Consider the following 27,976-nt stretch of genomic DNA (forward strand, 5'->3'; position numbering starts at 1 on the left):
ACTACCTGCGTATAATATCAAGAATTAGGGAACGAAACAAAATTTTGTGAGAAAACAATAATTGTTTTCAGCATGTGGTCCTCAGAATACCGCCGGTCCATTGCTTTTTGTATGTCAATCTGAAGTTCTAGATGATACTATATTATATTTCAACACAACTTGAGGAATTCCTGTCTTACAACTAGCCATTTTTGTAATTTCTCTTTTCCTTTCTCGGTCTAAATAACGTATGTAAGATATTTCTGTTTCTTCTTCCCTCTGCATCCTGGTACGTCTTGTGGTGTATCCTGCTGAGTTCAGGAGAAATAAAAAATAATAGGGGGTTTAGAGTCAGTTGTTACACCCTACAGAGATGGGGAAGCCGAGACATGTTACAACCACAGAAATTATGTCTGTCAACAAATTTATGCCCTTTCATTAAAATGTATTTATAATTGTGGTCAATTTAAATAACCTTAAAGCGTATTAGACTTCAATAACAAAAAAGGCTTTAATACTTATATCGTAATAAAGATGTTTGGACTTAAAAATAATTAGATCTGTATTAAATTTCCGAAAATGCGATACAAAAACGAAAATATACCGGTTCTCTGAAATAATAGTTATTTTCGCCGTTGCATGAATTATAAATCAGTGAAATACAAAGAAACATACAAATAAATTTATTTATGACGACATAATAGGTTAAAAAACGGGGTTTCTTGGAATGGCAAATCATAGAAGTTTTCGAAATTTTTTCCATACTTCTGTTTAACAGGTATTAGGAGCTTTTTTCTAGGAATAATTTAGTTAAAGTTCGAGGCTCACTACTTACCTAAGTCTGTCTATCACTGTTCAAAATATGTGTCAGTTCTTGTTACTAAACCAGGTCCACTTCCCTCCATACCCCCCCCCCCCCCAATGTTCATTATTTACTGATTATTCTATCATAATTGTTATCTTTCGCAGATTTATAAATATCGGCAGTTGCTGTAGTGTGTGAATGTAACCAAGTGAATAATACATTTATATTATCAAATAACATATGTTTGTTGCAAATTCTATGAGATTACATTTCTATTTTTCTCATAAACGCAACCCTGATACGTGGCCAATCACGTTATATTCCGTATCATCGAACCAAGTCCAGAAATTGGCCGAGAGAACCTGACAACATTCCACTTTGTTAAGATGTAGCAAGCTGTAGATGTGAGATTTCTTTTGTGGTTCACACAGGTGATAATGACACTTGAGTGTCTGCTGTCCGCCATTTTCACTTGACTTTGCAACACTGACGTCCACTTCACACGATTTGTTTTTGAAACTTTACGTCAGCGAGTACGAACAGCGTTCTAGCCGCATTTTTCTCTAATTCTCCTCTTATTCTTTTCCTCCTTGCTCATCCTCCTACTTTACACTATAATTATTTCTTGGTTCTTCTGTTCTTCATATAGGCCTATTACCTTTCTTTATCACCTTTTTCTCTTTTTTCTTATTTCCCATTTCTCTTTTTAATTGCTATGTTAAAATCCTACATTTGTAGGGTAGTGCCTGAGGAGCACTTTATTAATATATTTGACGACGCATTTGCAAGTAAATACGTTCTGTGCTATGGAACAAATCGGTCGTGACCTATTTTAAGGGAGTGTCTCAGAATTTATCGTCAGGACTGACATAAATCACAACAGACCACAGTCAGTTTTGCCAACTTCTACAACTAACGCGTGCTCAGCTGTGACGGAAGTAACATTGATAATGATTTTAAGGAAATGTCTGATGAGTTGGCTTGCATTCATCGCACACAAGTTGGGCTTTAGTCACGGAGAGCTTTTGTTTTAGTAGTGCTGAACATTTAGCTCTATCTTACGAACCCAACTGAGTAGGTACCACTCGCCTGAAGATGGAAACAGTGCCAGTTTCCGAAACGTCGTTGTTTCTTCTTTTAAACAAGGACTATGGAAAAAGTCCAGACAAAGAATAATTAAACACAATTACATTTTTACTTCTTACAGTAAACGCACTGTATTAATGTACATATTTACTAACTGATTGTTCTACTGTTATAAGAAACATTGACAGTGTCCGAACAGTGTCAGTGGGCAGTGTTTCATCTGTCTGCCCACTTTGTCTAACTGTGCCACATGTGTTTATATTTAATCGTTGGTCACCGGTATAAATAAGAGCATTGTGAGGTTGCCTGTACTGGCACAGGCTACGTAGAGTTCAGACATCCAATATACCTTGCCTGATGACAAAATAGACTTGAAAGCGAAATTTGTGTGTTCAAATAAACCATTAATTCTTCGGAGGGACTGTAATAAATAGAGACACGGTGTTCTTTGCTTGCTTTGAATAAATCTGAGATCCCACAATGTTGACGTCTCCCGCTGTGCTTTCTCAGAGGGGTCGGATTTCGAGTGATTTTCTTGAGGAACCCCCGCCGATTAGTTTAAGTGACGTAGCCAGGAACCTAACCCACACCTGCTGATTACGTGTCAAGCGTTTCTTACGCCCCGGACAGTAACATAAATCAGTGTTTCTCAGTCTGTGTGTCGTGACGTGTGTTGAAGCTTACCGCGACATTTCGTATTCAGACTGGTTTCTACAGTCTAATAAAAGCACATGAAATGTAATAACAGCAATAAAGTCTTATTTGCATATGTTTCATCTTTTCCGACTGTACTACTGTTTCTTTGTAACGTTCCTTCTAGGTTTTAGGGTCAATAACTGAGTTTTATTTGTTGCCTATCACAAAATATATACACCTGTTATTTTTCTTTTAATTCCATATTTCGCTGATAATATTTTAGAAGTAATATATTTTTGGAATAAGAAATGCTTACAGAATTTTATATGGAAGACCTGAAGGAAAGATATCACTTCGGAGACCTAAGAACAGATGGGAGAATAGTTTTAAAATGTTGGTTAGACAAACAGGGTTAGATGATATAGACTAGTGGCGGGCTCATGTGAACACGGAAATTAATAACTAACTAGCCGGCTTAGGGAACCCAAAGGTTCATCACCGACTTAACCGAAGCCCTCCACCGGACCCTGTCCTGGGCCAACGAAATCTAGTCTCCTTCGACTCCTATCTCCCATAGATCCTCCCATCTACGTCTAGGTCTCCCCAGAGGTCTCTTCCCCTCAGGCTTCGCAACCAATACCCGGTGCACATCATTAATTTTTATATTTTATAAGAGGCAGGAAATTCTGTTTACAACTCGAGCGACTATTAGCTTCTCGGAAAGGATTCTGCGCCATAGAGTATTTGTGTATGGCTCGTCATTTTAATTGTTCTTGCAGCCTTGTTTATCTGTTGCTTTATTTTCTTAAGATGTTAAGCAAGTACGAAGAATAACATGAAAATAAATTATGCACACGAACGCACACAACTTCACAACAATGCGTATTTGAGGTCGAAACCTTCAGCGTGCCGTCATTTATAAAACAGTGACCAACATAAATCTGCAGTACAAGTCATCGGCTTCAGCTACATTCCGCAAAATTCACAGTTGTGTCCTAGAACTGAAGAAAGTTATGCATTCTCCTTCCTCAGTTGTCCTGTTACGTTGGCCTACAGCTTTTGGTCATGAGACTGTCTTCCTGAAGAAATAAATTTTATCCGTCCACTGTATTCAGAATGACTTATCGTTCTGCTCTTCGGTAAATTTAACGTGACTTAAAACACATTTGTATTTCTTCTTTTCTTTCTCATCATCAGTCTTTCTCTCGTTTCCTCTTTTATCTATTACGTTTTGGTTATACTTTTACATTATGTATCTGTCTATCCACCCGGATCAAGAGATGGATTGTCGATGTTGGTCTTCTGGGTTATAAAGCCTTGTTGACTTGCTGAAGTGATTCATCCTTGAAGATGGATACGGTATGTTACTCAGAAACGTACAAGTTCACATGGCATTTCAGCCGAGGGGACTAACGTCGGTATCTTTACGTCCTTGAGATGCTAGAGTCTTATAAGAGATGAAAAAACCGACGAAAAAAGAAAGACATCGAGAAATGTTGATTGGAGGATGGTTCTTTAGGGTCGAGTAGGTTAAGCTGAACGGTAACACCAGGGTGGGTGTGATCAACTGCAACCGCGACCCCTCACTGACTGCCTACCCTTTCATTAGAGAATCAAAAGGGTGTCACAAGGAGTCCGATAACACTGATTCATGGTGTTGAAGTGTCGTTACGCTATTGACTGTGCCAATGCGAGATGATTTTGAACAGCCAGAGGCGTTTTGTTGACGAAGGGCGTGGCTGGTGGGAATGCCAGGGGTATAATTAGGCCATCGAAGTCAGATGCACACTTGTTACAGTAGTCATAGGCTTATATGTTTGTTACAGTTTTATGAAACGTGTTCATAATACAAATAAAATGTATGAACTTTTTCGGGATTTCTGTCAAACTCAGCCCGACATAAGTAGAAATCACGTCCGGTCTGATGGCGTGTATGTTTTTCAAAAACTGATAAATTTCTTCAGCATAACCTTTTCTTTCTACGTCTCTTCTATGTTGTTCTTTCACTGAAGTTGATGCCGTTTTAATGCATAAAGCGATCTGTTCCCATCAATGTTTCATAGTCCGATAACGGTACACGATTTAATGCATAAATCGATATCGTGCGGTGCTACGGCGATAAATGGCATAGAATGTGAGTAATATCGGGTTTTGTTTCTATTCACGATAAATGTACATACTTTATTATCTATTCCGTGCACTGCAGTGGCATTTGTGTCATTTAAGAGATTCATGTGCGCTGTTACTCTTTGTGCAAGGCGTTCTAAAAGATTACTATAAGAACTTTTTTTCCTCTGGTCAGTGCAAATATATATTAATAAGATTATTATAATAAAAGAGGAAAGTGATTATCTCAGTACAGTTTATATAAACAATGAACGTGTGAAGAATGGGCACTTAGGTGATTTAAAATAACTATTTAATTTGTTAAATTTTATTCAATGCTAAAATTTATACTTCTATCACTAGATGATACATGTATGCAATATTGAATGTGTTCTTCTGGTCTGTTTTATATTCTTAATATTCATAAATGCAAGCTGAACAGTACAAGAATAAATTAGTCCCGGAATTTTACATGTGTCTTAATATTAGTCGTTTAGAGCAGTGGTATACAACCTGGGGTACGCGTAAACCCGGGGGTACGCGAAGATATCTTAGGGGGTACGTGAAATTTAAAAAAAAATTATGATAAACACTGAATAATAAGTAATGTAATTTATTTAATTTATTTTTGATGTAGATTATATACTATGTATAACTTGAATTATATACCAACAACTTCGGGGGTACAAAGTTGAAGAGAAATTATATCTGGGGGTTCACTGTCTCTCTTATAAACGGATGTAATAAGAAGAAGTAATTATTAAGAAATTTCTTCGAATGTCTACACGAAGAAATGCAAATTTTATGACCTAAATTTTGCAACACCGTTTACATTTTTTGAATTTGACTGCCAGTCTCAGAGACCAACAGATGGATATATTTTTGCATATACGTGTAGTAATACAGACAGAGATGTGTTCGTAATAATCAAACAAAGGGATTGCAGATGGAAAGAAGAAAAGCAAAGGGATAGGTTTGTGTCATGCCTCCGGCAAGTTTCAGGAGCAGAACTCAACATCAGTTTCATATTTCAGCATGACATTAAAATGTTTGTGTGAGAACGTTCTCTTTTATATAGAGGACAATAGGGCGTGTGAAGAAAATGTAGACAATATGAAATGTTCGCCTTAGGATACAAATTTTGTTAGAATCTTTTTTAATCAACGGCCAATTGGGAGTGACAGTTCATACGAAACCAAGAATGATAATGGGGTTTTATTACATCAAAAGAATCTAATTGTCATGGTGTAGCTCACTATTTTATTAATGATACTAGCAATGTTTAATTTTCGAATAATATTGCTGGAAAAGTTAGTTGTTTGGTAGGTTGAGAGGATAGTTGGTTGGTTACTTTCTTTAGTTTGTTTGTTAGGTAGCTCTCTGATTCACGTTGGTTCAACGGCGGGTGTGAATCTTCGAGATTCATTACGTAAGAACTGGTTGGTTAGAATAAAAATGGAATCGAAATTGCTGTTCTAATCTCATATCATTCGAGGGTTTGATTGTGATACTGACACTAATTTGTGGTTGAGAAACATTGCTTTCCAAGAAGAACTGAATTTTATAGAGTCCGTTATCTTTTCTAATCTAGACTTAACAAAACTGGAAACATGATGGCGAGTGACAGTTCTTTACACCAAGCAAATGATTATCTTGTGCTGGAAACAAAGGCAGCCAAGAAACGTCAGATTTAACTAACCGGAGATTTAGTTCTCTTGTGTTTTTCTGAAGCACCACAGTTTTAGTTTTTTTTAAAAAAAGTGATTTTCATGACTGTGTAGTTTTAACTGTTACAACACGAATGAAAATATAAATAGAATGGTAGAAGATAAGAGACGCAGGATAAAGGAGGAAGAAGTGAAGAAAGGACGACGGAAGGAAAAAACCGGAAAAAGACGGAAGTGGCCTTGAACGTTTCCTCCCCTGTCTTTTCCAGACTACCAGTCATATTAAATAATATAAGAAAAAGACAAATCTGTAGTTTGATCTTCTTGAAGTGACTAAACACTAGACTTGCTTTATTTTTATCTTTTGGCTGGACACAGTCGGGCAGACAGCAAGGTAGGTTTCACCTTGTCCTGTGGTGCGCGTAGCTGGTCCTGTGTCTGACGCTACTCAGGCGGTGTTAACCCCCTAGGGAGAGGGGAAGTATCGAAGCGGAAGGCCCCTTCAGTGACGAAGCATTGCCATCGAAATTCGTTGATGGTTAGGACCCGTAGTTGACTGTTTCTCCATTTCTTTCGACTATTTTATCACAGGAAGACGAAGTGGGGAATAGACAACTTGTACCCACAGTTAGTTTTCTTCATTCAAACAATATTATTTGTGCTCTAAACCTAAAGTAGGAATGAAATAAGACGGCGAGTAAATAGTGGCTTATTGCACATAGACTGCGATGTTGCCAGATTGATTTCACTCAACTTTACATGCATTGTGATGCTAAACGTGTATTATTACTTATCAGTACTCACATTTGTTAACTTATTAATTGGCGCGCATTTATTCCAGGTAAATTACCTTCACTGTCATACGCTGAACACTGCACGCATCAGCAGTACGATTTAGAAAATCAGTTCTTTCGCGAGACGAAGCGTACAGTACCGATAGCTAATTCTAACTGACGCTGATTGGTTTTGCTGTAATACGCGCAAGAATTACATGTCATATTGTCTGGATTTTAGTGTAGTTTTTCCGCCGTGGTTAGGCCAGATAGGGGGCTTTCCATGACTGAGTCTGATTCCACGAACTGGGTGGGTCTCTTTAACGGGCTGTGGGGTGAATAATCGAGTCCTATGGTTACCAGTTGCTCTTTAGTTGGGAGTAAAGCGGCCGACACTTGTAGATGACCTCTCAACTCCTCCGCGAAGTAAAGTTTTGCTACTAAACTCTCGAAAAACCTTTATGTCGTAGTTCATATGGACAGAGTAAACATTGTTTTAAACTTTTACCTTGAAGCATATTTAGTTGTATTTTCGGCAAATGCGGAATTTTTTATTATAAAAACTTTTGTAATAAATATTCGGGGCCTATTTTTTCATCGCTGTAATTTTAGCCACAGATGTCTTATGTGTGTGTACTACGATGAAATTTTTATACTAACAAAAAATTAATTCATTTAGATAACAATAGTATTCTTTTATGTTGGAATCTCATATCCGTTGTAATTCAAATGTGGAACGAGCTTTTAACTTAATAAATATACAATTCCCCTTGCTGCTGCAGCGGATTCGCTGACAGCCTTGCTCTGTGTGTGTTCCTAGTACTTTGATTATTGTTCCTGCTAATTAAAAGTTGTGGAGAGAATTCTGTTTATATCCTAACAATGCATCAAGCAGGTTAGCTCATCTGCAACGCGTCTGACGGGGTGTAGGGTATGTGGAGTTTTACTTACACGCTCCCTTTACGCCTTACGTGATGGTGCTTGGGAACAGGGGAAGCTTTACTTCATGTTTTCATTGCATGAAACTTCACTTATGTATCTGCTTCCGCCATTTATTTTTAGAATATACAACAATTGTAGCCTGTTCCCTGAATTTGTGTATGTCTTCCGCACTGCAGTATCCATGAACCAGGAACTTAACAACCTAACATTTACCCATTTGTGGTTTTCAACATTCCTTATATGACAACACGCTTATAGTAGAGGTCGCGCGAGTAGTCGTGGCACCTAAATGCGCGATGTGTAAGCCGAGAGAGGGGAGTTCAGTAGTAGGGGGGGGGGGGGGTCGCACAGCCTCCGCTGCGGTGACACACCGATCTAAACACAGCTAGAGTTACAAACCAACTGAAGCTGACACCCCTCTAGCGAGTGCTTCGGACGAGTCTATCTCATACGACCAAAATCAGACTTTTGCGCAAGTGCCAGCACTTCTCGCTCGGCCTCTACACTAACACATTCAGAGTTCGGTTCTCGGCAGGAATAAATAAGCCTTCTCTCCACTACCACGTCCAGACCAACTCCAAGGCTCATCCAGCCTCGTATCATGTAGGTTAAAAATGAGGGCTCTTTCTCGAGGCTAAATTGCCCGGAGATTTGGATTAACTATGACATCCACCTCGTGCCGAAGTAAAGAATGCTTGGAAAGTTGTCGAAATGTTTCCAAGGAACCTCGCGAGGTGGTATTTATAAAAGTTAATATCGTATAATATTTATGTTTATTGAAGGCGAGAATAAATATTTATGTTCTTATCCTACCTCCAAGGTATCAATTCCATTGTGGCAACCCTACATAAAGGAAAGCAGCTAAAATTAAATGATGAAATTAAGATCAAAAATGAAAAAAGGAAGAGGAAAAAGACTAAAAATGTGTAGACTGCTGGATTGTTGGACAAAATGAATTTAAAAATTAAGTAAATTCAAGCAAGAAGGAATTTAGGAAAGAACTGCTGAAAAGCGGGAAGGAAAGGTAGACAAAATGAAGGAATAGAAGATAAAGAAAGAAAGAAAGAAAGAAAGAAAGAAAGGGCGAAAGACAAAAATTGTTAAATATGTGAATAAATAAAAGTCAAAGGGAAATAAAGACACTAAAGAGCAACAAGGGCATAATGGCTAAACATAAAATAATCATAGACGAAATGAGAGTAATTAAATATATCAAAGATGAAGGTAGTTTAGTATTTCTGTCCCGTTCACTTGAGCCAAATGGAGAGCTACTTTGGCTTCGTAAAAGCTCCCCTCCCCCTTCCGTGCCGGTGTGTCGAAGTACTGCGTGTGGGCTCGTACGTCGTCCCGTTTAATTGGGCACAAGTGCCAGGCTCAGAGCTTCTGAAAATCCTCCAACATAGTTTATACTGATTTCTGGAATCTACTTTGTACGACTAACTAGCACGGACTCTCAAACTATGCACACACAGATTTTGCTGTCAGGAAAGGAAGAAAAATGTTGGTAGTTACTGACCTAACCCAGAAACTCCAGGCTCTTATGGAAACCAGATGATTGTCAGGTCACTGTTGGACCTAACCTGAACCAGTTCAGTTCGTCCATTGTACTTCTTCAGACTCTCTTCTAAAAAATCAGTTTTAATATTATCATCCCATCTATATCTGAGTCTCTCTAGTTGTATCTTCAAAGTTTCCTACCGCAACAGTTTTTCAACTTGGTTGATATATCAGGTATACGTGCTACTTGCTTCGCACATTTTCCCTTTCTTGATATGAGAACCAAAATAGTCTAAAGGATATAATTATGAACTTCGTGATCAGCGATTATTTGATGTTTGTTGCTTGGACTGTTTATGTCCGAATTATCGTATATTTTCCACCAGGTATTATAGCTGCACGTCCTTTCTTTAAACACAATGGCCAACAAGTAAATTTATATTTCTATATATTTAATGTTAATATATTTTCGATAGGATATGTGGCTGACAGATTTATCTGAAAACTAAATAATATACAGCTTAGAGCCTCATATTATTAGCTGCCTAATAGTAGAATATTTATTATTATTATTATTATTTTAAAACACCGAATTTATCTTCAACAAATTACAAAACTTGTCATGCATTTCTGCTTTAGTAATAAATTCTCATTTAAAATTTTCTGTGTTTAAAGCAAGTTTAAAATATTAAAAATTTTCTTTATAATTTAGGCCTATTTTTATTTGTTACAACGTCCCTTAACTTGGATATAGCATAGGCCACCAGTACGTCTAAATCAGTCCCCTAATGGCAAGGTAAATTGTTCTAAAGTGAATGGCAACATCCTCCTTATTTATTATTATTTAACTCACTTTCACGTTCAGACCATCTGTGCCATTTTGAAGTTACAAGGAATCTCAGACCTTCTTTGCGTCTAGAAGAATGACCTCGATCCAGGTTAATTTTACCTCAGTTACTTTGTTGAATCTCTTAACGGACTTGTTGAAGGGATTATTCCTGGTTTATTATACATTATTGCTTTTATTTTCATAATACCCCGCTTTTTGCATACCTCTTCAGACAGCCATAAATGTTCAGTTGAGTTATAGTTGTTATGAGGTTATGTTTCTTCATAGTTTCAAAGAGTGGGGGGGGGGGGTTCTTAACGCAAACGATACTTCCTTCTACGGACTTATATAAGTCTCAGGGGGCACATATTATTCTCACTGACCCTCCGTATGTCTATTGCTAACTATTTTCTTTATCCTGAAACAGCTTCCCTCTTATTACCCCCTGTACAGTGTTAGGGGATGATAACATTAGGAGGAGGGTGACAAATTTGCGGGATTTCTATAGCTTGCGTTACAATGCCTGTTAGAAGCGTAAAAATTTTGCTCTGATGTCTGGCCTAATTGGTTAAAATGACACTGACGTAATATAAATATATAGCAAACGAGGGGATGTGGACTGTAATGACGTTTGTTCTCGGTTTTCAGATTTCTCTCAGGGGAATAAAAAAAAGAACGGATCAACTCAGAATCGTGAGATTTCTGTCTGGTAGACAGCAGCAGACATTTACATTTTCATCTATGATTTGAATGAGGGTACTGTTTAAGAGTTTTGATACAAAGTCGGCGATTATAATAGTACTCAGGTCGTAAGGTCAGAAACAAATACATCACTGGGATATCAAGTTATAATTGGAAGGTCAACATTAACATATATCTTGAAGAAGGGATGTGATGGTATATGACGCATTCATCTGACTCAAGATATGGTAAAATGGCGGAATATTAAAGGCACTGGATATCTTAGTAAGCTGAACGATTGTCAATTTTTTTAAGATGATTTCCAATTCGTGATGTTGGTTAAAATGTAATAATGAGTCACTAATAACTAACCAATAAAATAAATATATGAATTTAAATGTTTAAATATTTGAATTGATAATTCGAGATTCGTAGGTAATAAGTACTAAGCAGTTCTGCTGTAGCCAACTTCGTGTAACGAAGTTAGTCACTACTTAAGTAGTCAAAACAATCTCCGTATTTTATGGAATCTGAAAGTTCATTGGAATGTTTATAACAGTCGGTCACTGGTCGCTGTATTGAGCCAATTGAATTCAGTTTACAATTTTACATTTTATGTCTTTAAGATTTATTTTAATATTATTTTGTTATTCGAAACAATATCATTACTTAAGATTTTATTATAAAAATTTAATGTGTATTTTTTTGTCTTTTAATGCGTGCTACATGCCCCATGCCATTCATGATTTACTTCTGTTGCCTTCTCTAAAATCTTATAGAAAATCCTGCAGAACCCACATTTAGACGAAATAATACTGACATGTTTGTACGTAACCCAAGACAGTCAACATCAATCGAATATACAAGTTCTGATTTTTTGTAATTTTCTCCATTCTCCTGTTACTTCTTCGGATTTCGTTTTGTTTGTTCCTTTTTCCTTTGCCCAAAATCATGTTTCTGACTCCCTCAATCTCTGGTCTTCCCATTTCACTAACGTTTACTTCCTTTCGCTTCCCAGTTTTCCCACTTTGCATCTCCATTCGCTCTGCGCAGTTGCTCTCACAAGGGCAGGCTTCTAGGCACCTCACTGCGCAGGCGCGGCTGCAATACAGAGTTTAGCCCGCGAAAGACTGAGCTCTGACTAACCCGATCAGTAGTCTCGCGGTAGTGAGGTAGAACGCGCGGCGTGCTGCAATAAGCAAGCAGACGGCGTCTCGTACTAACTGAACATAGGCGGAAGGCAAGAAGCTTTGATGACCCTTATCCGCATGTCAACTATGCGTTAAATTATTTTCATTATTTAACTTATCCTCCCACAGATAAATTCGTCTTATATCAGATGTGCTCTAAACTATTGTACAAGTGACACTTTGCAAAACAATTAGGTATTCTCTCATTGTATGAAGCGTAAGATATAAATAGTAGAACGTTTTGCAGCGTGTGGAATTATTTGCATTCTCAGTCAGTATAATAATTTTACAATTAGATTTCAAGCAAAACACTGTGGTTAAATTAAAACTAACTTATGTCTGATTTATTCAGTTTCTGTTTATGAAAAGAAAAGTGAAATAAATTTAAAGAAGAACATTTTCGTGTGATTTCTATATATTTAGTTTTGTGACGTGCTGTTTTGCCAAACAAACTAAATTTTTTTTGTAAAATACGAATTGTGACTATTTTAAGTTGTGACCTTTGACAGAATTGACGCCTGTCATCTTCGCCGAATTTTCGTGTTGCTCAGACAACCATGGGGATTCAGTTCGTCCTTGTTCTCCTCATCTGGACGGGCCACACTGTGTTTGGCAGGGGTGAGTACAGCCGTACCCCTTTAAATTTACAATTTATCTGAATTTATCCCCCGAAATAATAGTTTCCCATCGTAGAATTATTATTACATATTTCAGAAATTTTTGTGGGTTTAAATATTTATGTGTTGACATTATTTCGGCGAACATATATCTTTGTTTATTTACCTGTTTGTATGGTCACTTATTTTTCCCATGTGGTTAATTGGATGGAGTCTGGAGTCGGAGGGGTGCGTTTGGTAGAAATCCCTCTTTAGTTTCAGTGAAGATGTTTTCGTATTTTATCTACTTTATATGTGGTTTTCAAAGATAACGCAGGAATTAATTGGTTGTTTCTCTTCAACACAAAAGTTAATGTCCGTCAACATTGACGCTTGTAATGTGTGAACATAAGGCACTATGAAAGTATTGCCATAATAGTTGGCTGTTTATAAAATACATTTTTAAATAAGAACTATAATTTATTCGTTTATTTTTAACAACCTTTCTCAGCTGCTCATTTCATGTAGCGTAAAATCGTAGGTTGATCATGAATTTGTTTAACTAATAATGTGAAATGAAACCATCGTGGTCAACTATAAGGCATTATATATCTTGTCGAAACTGAGGAAAACCGCGTAGACCTGCAGATGTCAGTATAGTTTGTAATCGCAGAATCAAAGGCACACATTCTTTCTGTATATGTAGGAGTGGTAAACATCAAACTCTAGCTGTAACTTCTTTTAGCACGGATTTGACGATCAGAAACGTAACTCTGCATTTTGCAGACAGATCTCTTTTGGGGTATGTGATTTTCATATTAAACAGCGATTATTTCCGTAAACAGCATTAACCAGTTGATCTTCGTAATGGAAATGCGATGTTTTCTTTGCGGCACGGACTGAAGTTTTTAAGTTATTTAGGTGAGGTTTGACTTCAAAGCATTAGTTCTTCATTGAAGGGCGACATTAAATTTTCTGCGTTACATAGATCGTATGACATTTGTGTTGTATCTAGTAATCTTACGTAACGTCTGAGTTTAGTGACTGGTTCGAAAGTTAAAATGGGCTAAAGCTTTCTTTAATTTAGAAACGGTTTCGAGACTTGTTGTATTCATTGATTGTTTGTATGACGACGGTAAATGGAGAGTCCAGTAAACGGGGATCTGTTTGAAAAATTGGTTACAGTGATTGCAAATTTACAAGAATTACTTTTATGTACTGGGTTTATGTACGTTTGATATTTGTTTTACTTAAATTTTAGTTTGCTGAAAAAACTCGAGTGGTTTATGGTGTGAGTGATATTTAGTTCGTTTCTTTTAAAAATATTTTTATCACTTTAATGAGATTCGTATTTGTCGCTGGCGTTCACGTTTATTAAAATTTTCTGTGTTTACATTTTGCATTGAAAAAAGGGGGAAAATAAACTCTTATTTTATAAATGTATACGGATAAACCACGAATTGTATTTATCTCTCTTATCGCCGTGACAACGTTTAGTTAGGTTATTACAATTTTGTTAGAATTTGTTACTTAAGCCGAAGATATTTATGTTAAAAAAAACAGCCTTTAAGTTGGTTTATTCCTTACATTTATTAACATGTTTTATTATGTGAGTATAATCTGAAATATCCCTTGAGAAGCTAACAGTTGCGCTAGACAAGAAATTACCCGTATGGAAGCTTGAGGTTTATCACCATATTTACAAGTCACCGCCGCTGGGTCGTTTACTGAACCATATTATTAAAACCCACATCATCACGTCGTTTGTCATGTCTAAATGTTATCCTTATCAGTCTGTGTTTATTAATAGTACAAATATATAATTTAGAAAACATCTCAAGTACACTGAAGTACTCTAATTTCCGACAAGACTAACTGACCTCGTAGGGCTCACCACTCAGACTTTCCCCGTTATCGTATGAACTACACACCGCCTTAAAATTGAAGGATGTCACTTGTAGTACGCGCTCTTTGTACCATTAATCACTTCTTCAACTACCACCGTCGGCCCGCTGAAGAATGTCATGTAATTAGCACCTCTAAACCATTATTTACCACTGGTCTTTGTACTCTTAATCAATATGTTATATAGACGGTGTTGCAGCTGTAAATTATGAAACGTTATTTAATATTAACCCTTTAAAGACTAGTGGTAACTTTATTTACCACCTGCATTGACAATGAAATTGAGCAGTCTATTAATTGGCTCAATCCATCAAACGACGATAAATGCCTACAGAAGTTTGGTTGGAAATGTTGAGATGAAGAGACGACCCCAAAAGCTAGGAGCGTATGGCTGGATTTTATTATAACAGATCTTAGAGAAATAAAGGCAAAGGATGTGGATTGGATTTATCTGCCTCAGGGTATGAAACGGTGGTGAGCTGTCGTGAATACGATGACATACCTTCAGTTTCCTTAAAAGACGAATAATTTCTTGACGTAGTAGTACTTAGTAGTAGTCAGTTTTAATTGATAAACGAATGAATTATGTAATCAACAAATCCGCCAGCGAACGGTTTGAAGATTTTTCTTTGTTGTTGTTGTTAAGTAGATGTATGTTTTTGGTCTCCAGCTCTCACTTTATCCTGTTAGTGTCTACAAATCCGGCTGTCTGACCTGGCACGTTTTGTAGCGCATCCTGAATAATGTCGAGAAACTGCCTTGAAACGTGTTGTGCAGCGTAGCCGATGTATTATCACAAGGAACATAAATTGTCAATGTCATTAATCATTGAAACTGAAGTGCACGTCATCAAAAAGTCACAAGAATTCACTGTACCTGCTTTAACCTTTTGGAATAGATGATCGCCTAAATATTATTTAAGAATTCATTTCTTACCGAAAAGAAAACAAGACACTTTATCATTACAATGATTCAGTGGTTAATTAATGATTTTTAATAAAACAGTCGCTGTTTACAGTCATAATTATACAAACACAGAAACACAAAATGCAGTTATAGTCGAAACAATAGTTTTTGGCCGGTGGAATTTTCAAGGGGAAGGCTAGGAGCGAGTCACTGACTGCACAGAGGAGCTTGTCTGACTGAACACCAAAACAAAAGAAATGCACTGACCGTGCCACCTCAGGTACACAGACTAGGCCCGTCCGCTAGCTTCTCCACCGGCCAAAAACTACTTCGCCGACTATACCGTTAGGCTTTAAAGAGTTAGTCTACAAATTTGGCGTGGATATTTGTTTCTCGCGAACAGTGATGTATATCGATTGTCGTTTTCCCACAGAAATAGACCTATCATGTTTCTGTCCTCCATGCGTACATATTGAGTGGGGGAGGGGGATTACCTTGAGAATGCTACGTAATATGAAACAGGTAAGACGATTTATTGACCAACCATTATAATCCGAGTCATAGTTGAATCACTCTGGGCTGAAGTGTTCGTGATATCAGATATCTTGATTGTTTTCTATACAGCTGTTGTGCGTGTACAGTTGACTATCATTACACGCGGTTTCGCTGTTTGCTTTTTCGCATATCATCTGATTTATTTAATTAATGTGAGGAACATCAGTATCATATCTGCGGGCAAATTTTAAAGCATATTACCGGCTTCGAACCTTCTCCATGCTTATTAGGAAATTAGATGCGTATGATACGAGTACCAGTAAATGACTCTGATAGTGTTTCAGTATTAAAGTTGCTTGTTATCGTACGTTTTCCCGTTTCTAGATTCTCAGGAAATAAACCCCCTGTGTATAACGAAAGCCACTGAATGTGTATTTTGTATATACGAGTAAAATAATATTTTTACTGTGTTATTGACAGATTTATGAATATCTGTGTATGATTAGCCAGTGAAGAAGTAATGTCATTTTGATAATTTGTGCAGTAGTGGAAGTTTTCCGTAAACGTAGTGATGTGATTTTTAAGCTCTGCCTTATTTATTATATAAATAACAATGGTTTTAAGTGTTGCACTGTCTTTCCTTAGTAACTTCCCAGTTCGAATACCGTTTTAAATTTGCTTGACGGCGACCATTCTATCGTTAAGGCTTGTAATCTCAACGTCTCACCGCGACGGGTGTTTCGTGAAACTGCCTCTGGACTGTCCAGTGGTGGACTTCAGCGTTGACTGGTGGTGGTAGGGGGAACTTAGTTTAGCAATGAAATTCTCGTAACCTAGCGTCCAGTAACTTGGTGTTTATCAAGTTTTCGGAACAAACCTAATTGCCCCCCTGGTGGCATTTGTCTGGTATGTTGATAAAAGAATATGCAGATATGTCATTCTACTGAAGCTGAAGGGGAAATGTAAAATCCCGAACAGATGGTTTTCGTTTCGAGAAGAATGTAAGGGCTCTCGGATGCTTCCAAGTTTTGCCGAGTACTGAATTAAAAATTTGACTAGCTGTCCTGACAGAGCTTTTTCGTGGTTTTACTTACTCCCTGCAGGCAAATACCGGGATGGTACCTTGAACTAGCCTACGACCGTTTTACTATCACATAATTTCAAAATTTTGTTAATCATTCTAACATTTGTCGCTGTATAGTCTAAATTACTCACAACGTTATTGAATAAATCACATGTAAATAAATAAATTACAAAAAAACATGGATTACGTGGGATGATTCCAACGGTAGACAGAAAACTTTGATGAAAATCGATTTTAATAGCTAAATATTTTAATCCGCTGACGATGACCAGCACATGTAGGGAATAAATAATAAATTACGCCGTGTTTGATGGATTTAATGTGTTAAGTGTTGATTGAAAATGTAACAGCAATGAATACAAGCATTAGGCCCGACACTTGAACGTAATATGTTGTTTGCTGCGTTTATCACAGAAATTTCAATACATTATTTGCCACGAGAAATTAAACAGATCTGGTGCTCATTATTATTGATATTTAATCTCTGTGCTGTATTCGTAATTGGCCTTCTGGCTGTTGATACAGCAGACTAATAATAAAGAATAAACGATTGAATTAAGAATAATTAACATATGATTGATAATATTATTAAATTATAACCTGAAATGTATTGTGCATATAACGATATTGTAAGACCCATATAGTTGTTGGGACGTTTATGAAATTTGTCAATGACGTAATCGAATTAATTTCTTAAAATTATTTATGTGCTCTTTTGTCTTTACGTATGGATTTAATGTATTTATTTTTTGTTACAAAGAACAGAAATGACAATAAAATGCGATTTAACCAGTGACAAATACAGAGGAACGAACAGTACTTTGTCACTCTACAAATCCCGCTTTCATTATCAAGGGGGGAAAGAATCGTATGATTATTCACATCACTAACGCATTCTGTATGAATGGAGAAATAGAAGCTTCTTGAAACAAAAGGGGAAGAGAAGTGGGCACAATAGTGCACGTAACATTCTCTGAAATGCGGGAAATCCTCTGTGTAAATTTTCACGACAGTGGAATTGTCCAATGCTCCACATAGGCTTATAGCTTATTTAGTTCTCTGTTAGCAGCGTCTTGTTCCGTCGTTTTGCTTCAGATATTTCTGTATCACGTTTTAGAACAAGTTCCAGTAATGCTTGCAGCTTTTCATCGCCAAGAATTGTTTTATCTTCTTTTCTCTTGCCTAAAAACCTGAAGATAACGACAGATAATTTAACGGCTTGCCTTTACGGGTGTGAAACTTAGGTCTCTTCATTTGTTAATTGAGGATGTGTGACAGTAATACTGGGGATAATATTAAAATGTATATTGTAGATAAATTTTTTGAGGTAAATGTAATATATTTTGAATAGAGAACAGACGTAGATTTTTTAAACAAGGTATTGAATTTTATTCTTTCTTATGAGCGGTTAATTTTCTGGCCATCTGATCAAATGTCATTTTTTCAAGAAAGCGTCTGCACCATAAAATAACTTATTATGAAATCTTGTTTTGTGACGCACGTCTCAATTGTTTGTTATACTAGCTGTACTGCGTAATTTGGACTCCCCCCCCCCCCCCGCAAATAAATATCAATCTTTCTGTTATATAATAGAGATGTTTTAGACAGGACATTGGAAGATAAAAGATTCTGAACTCAGTAGTAGCAAGAATTTGTATTATTTTACTTTTTATTTATTCGAGAAAATGCGCTCTTGTATGTAGTCGACTGAAATCCACTGCCTTACATATTGACGGGTTGGGGTTGGGGTTGGGGGGAGGGGGTTGTCTTGTCATGGAAACTTAAAGTTAAAGTGCGAAGAAATCAACAGTCTTTCTCCATAATTAGACTCAACATATTGATTGTAGTGTTAAGGCCAACATGATCATCAATTTCATTCCGTTGTTACAATTTATAGGCGTTATCGATTTTAATTTAATTCTGTTAGAAAGTCCTTGTTTGACGACGTGGGTAGATATTTATCATTCCGACAGGCGTTCTGATGGCTTCCCAATGCTTTGATAATACAGACGCAGGGCATAGTCAAATTCTTGTTAATTCTTTAATGATAAAGGATCTTTAATGATCTCTAAGATGGATTTAGGTTAATACATATTACATGAGATCTAATCGTTTCTTCCAAAGCACAAAATAAATGTTAACAAAAATGAAGTAGGACATTCAGAATGTTTCTGGAATAGACTACTCCACTCGAGGGATGTATTTTATACACATCTTTCGACGTTTCTAAGTTATGGTCCATTTTAATTTGGGTGAAGAAGGATAAGAATAATATCTAAACTCAAAACCTAATCCTAATTTGTATTTGTAAAATCTGAAGCCGTCCACAGGAAAGTGTTTACAGATAGCTGATTTCAGTGTTACATATTAATATTTTGAAAAATATTACAAGAAATACCCAATGTTGTCCTATTGTCGTACTCGCTAAAAATTCGAGGAATGTTGCCAATTAAATCGAACACGACTTATACCCTCTGTCGCAGTTCCGCCATTATCATTCACTGCCGTAGCATACACATTACTTTAAAAATGGTTTTATAAACAACAGTTTGTCGAGTTTAAGTGATCTGCGAGACATACATCGAAAACGACGTGTTTAAAGATGGCGTAGAAGTTTTTTTTATAGTTGTAAGAATGCACTCCAATAGTAAAGCCAAGTATTTCAGAAACACCCATTATATGACACAGTAGAACAGGTAAACCTTTTAAACATGCCTAAGGGAATAAATATAATAGAAAAAGTGACCTAACCTGCGTTACGAAAATAACTTCCTGCAGTTTTTTTAGTGGTTTGTAAGACACTTTAACTTTTTTAAATTTACAGCTTTCATTTAATAGCCTTAAATCACTGGCTTATTTGAATTTTCAGTGTTCTTACAGAGGTTTTAAAAATCATTTGCTCTCACACTTCTGTTGATTGTGTATCCATCCGCATGTATTCTTCCAGTCATGTTTGAATCGACCGACGGATTTCCTTTAAACTTGGTAATGTCACAACGTCCTTTTTAAACGTCTTACTTTATACCAATGAATTTCATTACTGAATACTTTGACGTCTGTCGTTGTTTTCCTCAGTATCGCCAGATGAATTGCTGCATATTAATTTTATGTATATCACTAACAACGTCTTTTTAATCTTTAACTGCTTGTGTCATCCATGTTCGTTTATCCTCACTATGTTTCGCCCGCATTCATTAAATAACGTCAGCGTTCTGTTTTGGCATTTATAGTAGTTATTTTATCTACCTTATATATTTTCTTAATCTATCTTCTCATTCATTCTTCCAGATTTATTCTAACACTTTTTTGCGTTAATATTCGTACGCTGTATCATGTTTTTCTTCGTCTTCTATGTGTGTTTTCCCCTTATTCTTTTATTTACTCTTTTTCTCATAATCTATTAAATTAAGTAAATTAAGAGACAAATGAACTACAAATTAAAGAGAAGCAAAAGGAAATTTAGAAAGGATTGAAAAACATTTTTGAGGTATATTTTAATAAATTTCACTACGTAGCATATGCATATGCACGCACGTCTGTCATATTACAACACTTAATTGAAATGATATCAGTTTCAAATAGACCACAACCACACTATCGATTTGTAATTACTGTCATCCGCTGTCCAGCTCTATTATACCCAATAGGTGTCATTGTGGGAGAGGTCGATAAAATTTACATTAACGACAAGCTTGTGCCATGAAGAAGTCATAGAAGTTTGTGCAAATCTCATTATGGTTCTAGTTGAGCTATGTGTTTTGTTCTAAATGTATTATTTCTTAAACATGCTACAATATTAATTTATCCAAGTTATGTTCTCATACCAGTCTTCAGAATATTGTCCTCTGTCTGTGGTAATCGTATAATGAGACATTAAAGAAACTATATTATCGGATAGTCTTATCCCAGCTAATAAAACCTTGAGTTCCCACTCCAAGTCGTAGTACACATATTTTTAAGTGAGGGAATGTTCTCTTCTTGTTTTGCATGAAGCATGTTAAGGAATAATACGTTTTAAAAGTTTTTGAGGTGAAATTGACAACGTTCGTTGTAGGATCTGAACATGTGACGTCTTATTAAGTCGGACTGTCCAAGAATGTGGGGCTCCTATTAAAGGTCTCTCTTTTGTATGCTCAGTGTAAAATGACCTTCAAAAGTATGGGAAGATAGAAAGAAGGAAGAGAAATATTAAAGATGAATACATGAAGAAAGAAGAAATAATACGTAGGAAAAAAGATAAACACGAAGACAAGGAGGGAGTTAGAAAAGTTAAGGCAGAAGCAGAAAGAAAGATAAAGGTAGAAGGAAAAGGGAGAGAAAAGGAAGACAAATATAAAATCGAAGGAAATGCAGGAACAAAGCGAAAGGAAGAGAAAACCCGTCAAAGATAGAGCGAAGTAGGGGAGAGGGAAGAAAGAATGAACGGGCGAGGAAGAGACAGGAAAGGAAACGGGAACTCAAAAACTGGAATGTAAAATTATTTCTTGATTGCAAAATGGGGTTTCCTCTGTTTTAATTCAAACTCTAAGCCCTAAATATTACCCTGGTGTTACCTTAATCCCCGTACGCATAGAAGAAAGAGTATGACAATCAATTACTACGTGTAGTTTCCTGTGTAACACGTGTTCTGCAGCTGTTATGTTTGTTCGGTATTTAATCTTAGGCCGAAATAAGTTTACCGAAGACGTACAGTGCATCACATAACCTAACCTTACAGGCAAACCAAGTTGCATCTGTATTGCAGCTTAAGGATCTGTTGTCGTCATCAACTATGAAGGATTCCATACTTCGTTGAACGTTTTGCTAAATATGCATACTCGTTTACTTCACTACCAATGCTTTTGTCATCTTGAATTCTCATAGCAGCAATTAACGAACTCCATAGGAGAGGCTATAAAATTCGTAGGTACTCAGTCAACATCCTGCATCCACTCTCAGGACTGAAGTCTAGTCCCCAGAATAGTATCATTATTATACTCAAAGACGTTAGTGTCTAGTGGTCGCAGTAGTTTTGGTGAAGGCTAGTACCGGGTCACTTGTATTATACGAAAGTATAATGTTTCGTCTGCCTCCTGAAAGGACGAGGAGCTTATCGGACTGAAGGCAAAAACAAAACAAATACGCTGACCTTGCCACCTAAAGTACACAGAGTAGGTCCGCCCGCCAGCTCCTCCACCGGCCAAAAACTAATGGGCCTGCTATACCTGGAAGTCAACACGGTGTTCCTACACAGAAGACAAACATCGACATCTTCACTGCTGTGAGACAATCGAATCTGAGAGCCCCGCACACATTATATGTGTATATATATATAACATATACAAATAAATGACATGATGATGTTCATATCAGTTTTTAACGAAAATCCTTCAATTTATTAAAAAAATTAGAGAAAGATACGCACATAGAAAGATAGACTCATATTAGCTTATAAATCTAGCGAAGTCAGCTAAATACAGGCTGTGGTAAACCACCATCTTTTGCAATTAACAAAAAACAGCGGATAAAACCAGGGCTTTAGAGCAACTACTTAAATCCATATACTACTCCACAAAATCCTTTTATGTGGCTCATATAATTATATCAAGGGTAAAAATGTACTTGCTACCGATGTTCGACTACACACGAAGTGTTTCAGCTTTATCCAGTATCGTAAAGGAGAGTCCTCCCAACATCCGGTAATAGTTAGAGGCGTTAAGGAGAATCGATATAGGGAGATAATCGAGTTTGAATATTCGGCTCGAGGATAAGAATAAACTCACCTCAAGTATTTTCCATGTTACTAAATTTTCCAAAACTCGGTTTCTTACTTACATCTGAATTAGCTGAGAATCGAATCTAATGACGGGATTATGTGAATACGGTGATGACATCCCGGCATTTATTAAGAATTCCAAATTTCCTAAATTGACCGACGTTTCGGAGGTGGTTGATAATGGAAGCAGAAGCACCATTGAACAGACGGCTAACTTCTACGAGACTTCACTGTGCAACGTGACAGAATACAGTCATCTTAATGATTTATTATATAGGAGCACACGGTCGATAATGACAAGATGATGACTAGGAGAAAGATATCGAGCTCTGGTCTCGGTATGAGTGCATCTGTTTCAATTAGGAAAGGTTTGGAATTAATTTATGGATGCCATCTATGTGTTAAGGTAATGAAATCAAGGAGGTTTAAATGTATCAGAAATCTAACTCAAATTGGAGACAAAAACGCGTGTCAGAATGTTGTTGATATTCTTGAAAGAGACACGTTGCAAGACCAAGAAGACGATGACGAGAACACTATAATAGTTAATAATGTTTTGATTATGGAACTGACGTATGATCGTGTACAGTGACAGACTTCGGTGTTATTTGTGTTTAAGGTTCGGTGTATTTTATATCCGGTTTGCTTATTTAGTTACTTTCTTAGTCATGGAATTAAGGTAGTGTAAATGTTAATATTATAGTTTTTTAGAATAAATAAATTATTAGTTTAATAGTAAATAAGATTGTATGTCAAAGCAGACATGCGATTTGATTTTCTTAGGCCTATATGAATTTGAGAAACAGATTTGACAGACGCAGTGCATTAAAATTAAATAACCTATTCTCAGTTTATAATCTTTAAGGTCGTTACTGTCTATCGCTCTTTAATTTTACAGTGCAGTCCGAAGTGAAAGCATGATAAAACAAGACTCTCTTTGTATGTTACAAGTAATTAGCCGGAATGAAATTAGTTTTAGGTCAATGGTTCTTGTCTTCAAAAACTTTCCCTTGTTATGGGAACAAATAATTCATTTCCAATTGTAGTACAGAGCATGGCAATTTACCAGGAACAAGTTCTGGCTTTTGAATCCCTTCCTCTCTCTTTCTCCTGTCTTCTTCTCCTCTTATTCTTCTTTATAAGCTTTTGACGTAAGTAGGCAGAGAAAGATCAGCTCAGCTTGCGAAACACAACCGACCCCTTGTTTCAGCCAGTCCGGAATGTTGTTGCAGTACACTATAAAAGCTGAACCCTTTAAAGTCCAGTGATAATTATATTTACTATCTATTTTAACATTCATTATCTCTGTATCTTCCCCACAGAGAATAAACAACAATTATTTAATTAAAACATCATTACCAAAGTGATATTTGTAATGGAGTAGCGTTGTTTTCTTTGAGGTACGAACTGAATTTTAAAATGCTATTTAGACGGATTTTGTGCTTCAAACCTTTAATTGAGGCTGCTTTATTTTCAAAGTTATGGTATATTTATGAGACGCAGTTTCATATGTAGGTCAATCGCCTTGACCTTTAGCTTCTTGCACACAAATGCTACGCATTTTCAACTTTTGCACTCTATGGGCAATTGATTCCTTGCATGGATACAGATCTATTATGATGACCACACTGTTCCTCTCTAGTCTACTTTAATATTATCCTCCCATTTATGCCAGGTTATCTCTTCTCTTGAGGTGTTTTCATTTAAATTTATGTGTATTCTCGTCTTTTCCATGCGTGGTACATTATCCTTTATCCTGATAAAGAATAGTTAAGTAAGTCAAAATGGGAATAATTTTAATATGAATTAATCTTTCCCGCATTTCTCTTAGAAGAGCATCATAGATTTACCAATTCCGTAACTCTGTGTATTGACAAGTTAGCTGTTACCGTCGAGATAAGTTCTATTCAAAATCCCTATTGTCATAATAACTAAAATCTGCATTATAAAGGAAAGTTTATAATACGAAATGGAGGTCCGGAAGGTAAACGATTCAAATGCTTCTGTATGAATAGTGACTTCGAATACCCCATGCAATAACAAAATCGCGAAGCAGTAAAGTTTGCTTTCAGTGTTCAATGAAAATAGTTCATTCATTATTTAATTATTCCGATGCGTTCAGGGCATTATATATAAGAAGCCGTAATCCGTTTTTAACATTTAATAGAATATGTTATTTAAAAATGTCATTACGAGAATTTTACGAAATAAAAGTAATTATCTCTTCGTGCTAAAACTTAAAATACTGTGGCACACGATCTTGAATGTTCAGTGGATTTTAACATCACATAAATAGGCAGTTATTTAGTGAGTTTCATTATCAACAGTTCATTTAGTTACTTAGTATGCCAGTCACTCAGTTGGTCTGTTAGTAATTACGTTTGCTGTAGTCAGCCTGTTAGTGCGTGGGTCTCTACCGATCACTTAGTGAGTTGGTCTTTAAGTGACTAGTGACCGAGATAGTCATATTCTTCCTACCATTATTTGGACTTTACGTGATACATCGATGTGAACACCAAGCATTGGGTCAAGAGTGTACACTGCAGTATCTGTCGGTCCATCGTACACTGCGCAACTCTGGTGTTTTATTGTTACCGACCTAAAGTAATTTATTGCACTAATCAGTTTTAATAATAATCCCAGCTTGGCATGTGCCTTTATTACTTTAATTTAAAGCACACATATCCTGGCCGGTATTAAATATTAGCTTTTTATCTGACAAACAGTAATGCATCGACCGTATCAGAATAACTATTCGTACGAGAAAGTTGCACAGCAGTCTCTGTATTGAAATTTCTGTATCTCCATGTTAAAATTTACTCTGTATTTTTAATTTGAAAAAGTAATATCAGAGTAATTGTTTCCGAAAGCACGAACTAGAATGCGATCCTATAGTGTCTCAGAGTGAATTTCATATATTCATTGCTAAATATTAGTTATTCGTCCGCGAAGCAGCGCTGCATTATGAAGTGTCGAAGCATCAAAATAGGTCATAACAGCCACATTCCTTATCTGTACGATGGGTAAAGGGCATAAAGTTTCCAGAGAGGTGACGATCGACTTATCTGGAGGCGAGGTTAGGAATCGCTGCAGTATAATGCCCCGCCTCTTACATAACTTCACACCAAGATACAAGGCCAAAAATAATAGATTGGGCTCCTAAAGGCTATAAAAGCCATCCAGGATAACTCATCAAGCTAACAGATCAGTTAGTTTGGGCCTTCAGCTTTAAGAATTACATCCGAAGTGGATTCCATCCAAAAGACTTGTAAGTAGCAGTTTTTTTTCCAGTTTGTTTCTTACGCACACCATTATCTGTCAGTATAGTAAGTAGATTATAAGATAACAATCTGCTAGTGTTCTTGTTAGATACAACAGATTATGAGGATTAACTGCCAGACCCAAGTTTTGCTTTGTTTCCCAGCGAATGTAGTTATCTCAGGCAGGGGTGAGGCGTGGGAACAGAAATGCAGGTCGTTGCTGGCTATACCCGTGGTCTTTCCTCCCATTGACTGAGTGAATGAGCTTCAGAGCGAGTCACTTACTATTAATCCATTCTAACCTGGTGATTTGAAAATTTCCATTGACGTTTGTTAAGAAGGGAGCCAGAAACGTTTGCATATTTAATACGGATCGAATAAAATCTTTACTGAGATAATGGCTTAGGATTTCTGATTCTCTCCATTTCTGTGGATATCATGCAAGATAAGTTTTTTTAAAATATTTAAAGGAGTTTTAAGATTAGTCCAATTATCAGAGTTCTTCAGGTATGCTGCATGCAAAGTACATTTGGAATTACCAACTTCGATGAAGTAGTTATTATAAGTTGGTTTGAAACTTCTGAATATTTGGATCATTAGTATTGCTACCTAAACTTCTAGAATGAAGGTGACTGGTTTCAACCAGCATCAAATGGTCTGCCTACGATTTGTTAATTCGTCCATAAGTCGGCGTGTGAGTCTGCTTGGTTTTCACTCTGATATATAACCATTTACTTTATCGAAATTTGAAGGATTCTTACAGTGGCGGGACACATCGAGTAAAATTTGTGTTTGTTTTATTTTATCCATTGTCTAGGTGTTTTAAAAATCCCACAACGTTTCACATGTGACCTAGTTTGAGGTTGGCCCCAAACGCTAGGTTTTTGTCCGCGTGTCACCTTAACACGGAAAGAGAATAGACTTCCGAAACGGTAGCATTTCAGTACACCTAAAGATGGAAAAGGAAATGGAAATGAAGTTTAGACAAAGCCATTTCCTGTTTAGTCACTCAATGAAGTGAAAAAGTAACGTGTTTAGTATTCGGTTTTTATTCTGTGGGTCCTCAATTTTACCGACTCGAGGTCCTTTTCTATTCAAAAAATTTCACTGATTTTAATTTATTCTTTCTCTCAAAAAAAGGCACTTAATTAACAACAGGCCCCACCCCATTCATTACTTACAGAGTCCGTACAATATTCGACGCTGAATGTCATATGCATCTAAGAAATCGTTGTTGAAAATTAACAATCAATCAGAAACTCGCTCATTCATTTAATCCGACTTATCCTGTATTCACACTCTCATACACACGTTCGGTTTGTACCATTAACAACAAGATTCTATACGCGCGTTTAAAGCCTTTGGTACTATAGAAACATATCAATTGGACTTCACGGAGTGTAAAAGGTAAACAGAATGTCGTTTATTTACTTGGAACTAAAATCATAGGCTGGGAAGTGGGACATTTGCTCGTGTTACTAAACGATATTTAATTGACCATCGATTAAACAGACACTGAACGTTTCCATCACCATTAGCGTCACTTCAGAATATTTCTGTGGTTTTAACGTAAGGAAATTTTATTCGTTCAGAAGGGAAATATTATAGTTTTAGGGGATATTGTACTTTTGACCCACTATGTTTTGGTACGGACCTAAATAAGTCCCTAACTCGCTAATACCTGTCTCCATGGAAGTAGAATCATAGAGAAGATAATAAATAGTACACTCAGCTAGTCAAGAAATTCTTCGGCTTTTATGGAACCCGAAGCCCTCTTCAACTTC

At 36.5% G+C, this 27,976-nt stretch overlaps 1 protein-coding gene across 1 annotated transcript in view; it reads left to right on the plus strand.

The window, feature by feature from the left end:
* Positions 1-12,137: 12,137 nt before the first annotated feature.
* LOC110832657 (lachesin) overlaps positions 12,138-27,976 on the plus strand; it is a 509,136-nt gene continuing 493,297 nt past the window's right edge. The window contains exon 1 of the mRNA XM_087353324.1: positions 12,138-12,809. Within this exon, the coding sequence (XP_087209450.1) occupies positions 12,749-12,809 (61 nt within the window). The 5' untranslated portion in view covers positions 12,138-12,748. The remainder of the gene's footprint in view (positions 12,810-27,976) is intronic.

Source organism: Zootermopsis nevadensis, unplaced genomic scaffold (genome assembly GCF_977971745.1).
Source record: "Zootermopsis nevadensis isolate Lab colony 2312 unplaced genomic scaffold, Znev_1.0 Znev_ptg000022l, whole genome shotgun sequence".
Classification (NCBI taxonomy): domain Eukaryota; kingdom Metazoa; phylum Arthropoda; class Insecta; order Blattodea; family Termopsidae; genus Zootermopsis; species Zootermopsis nevadensis.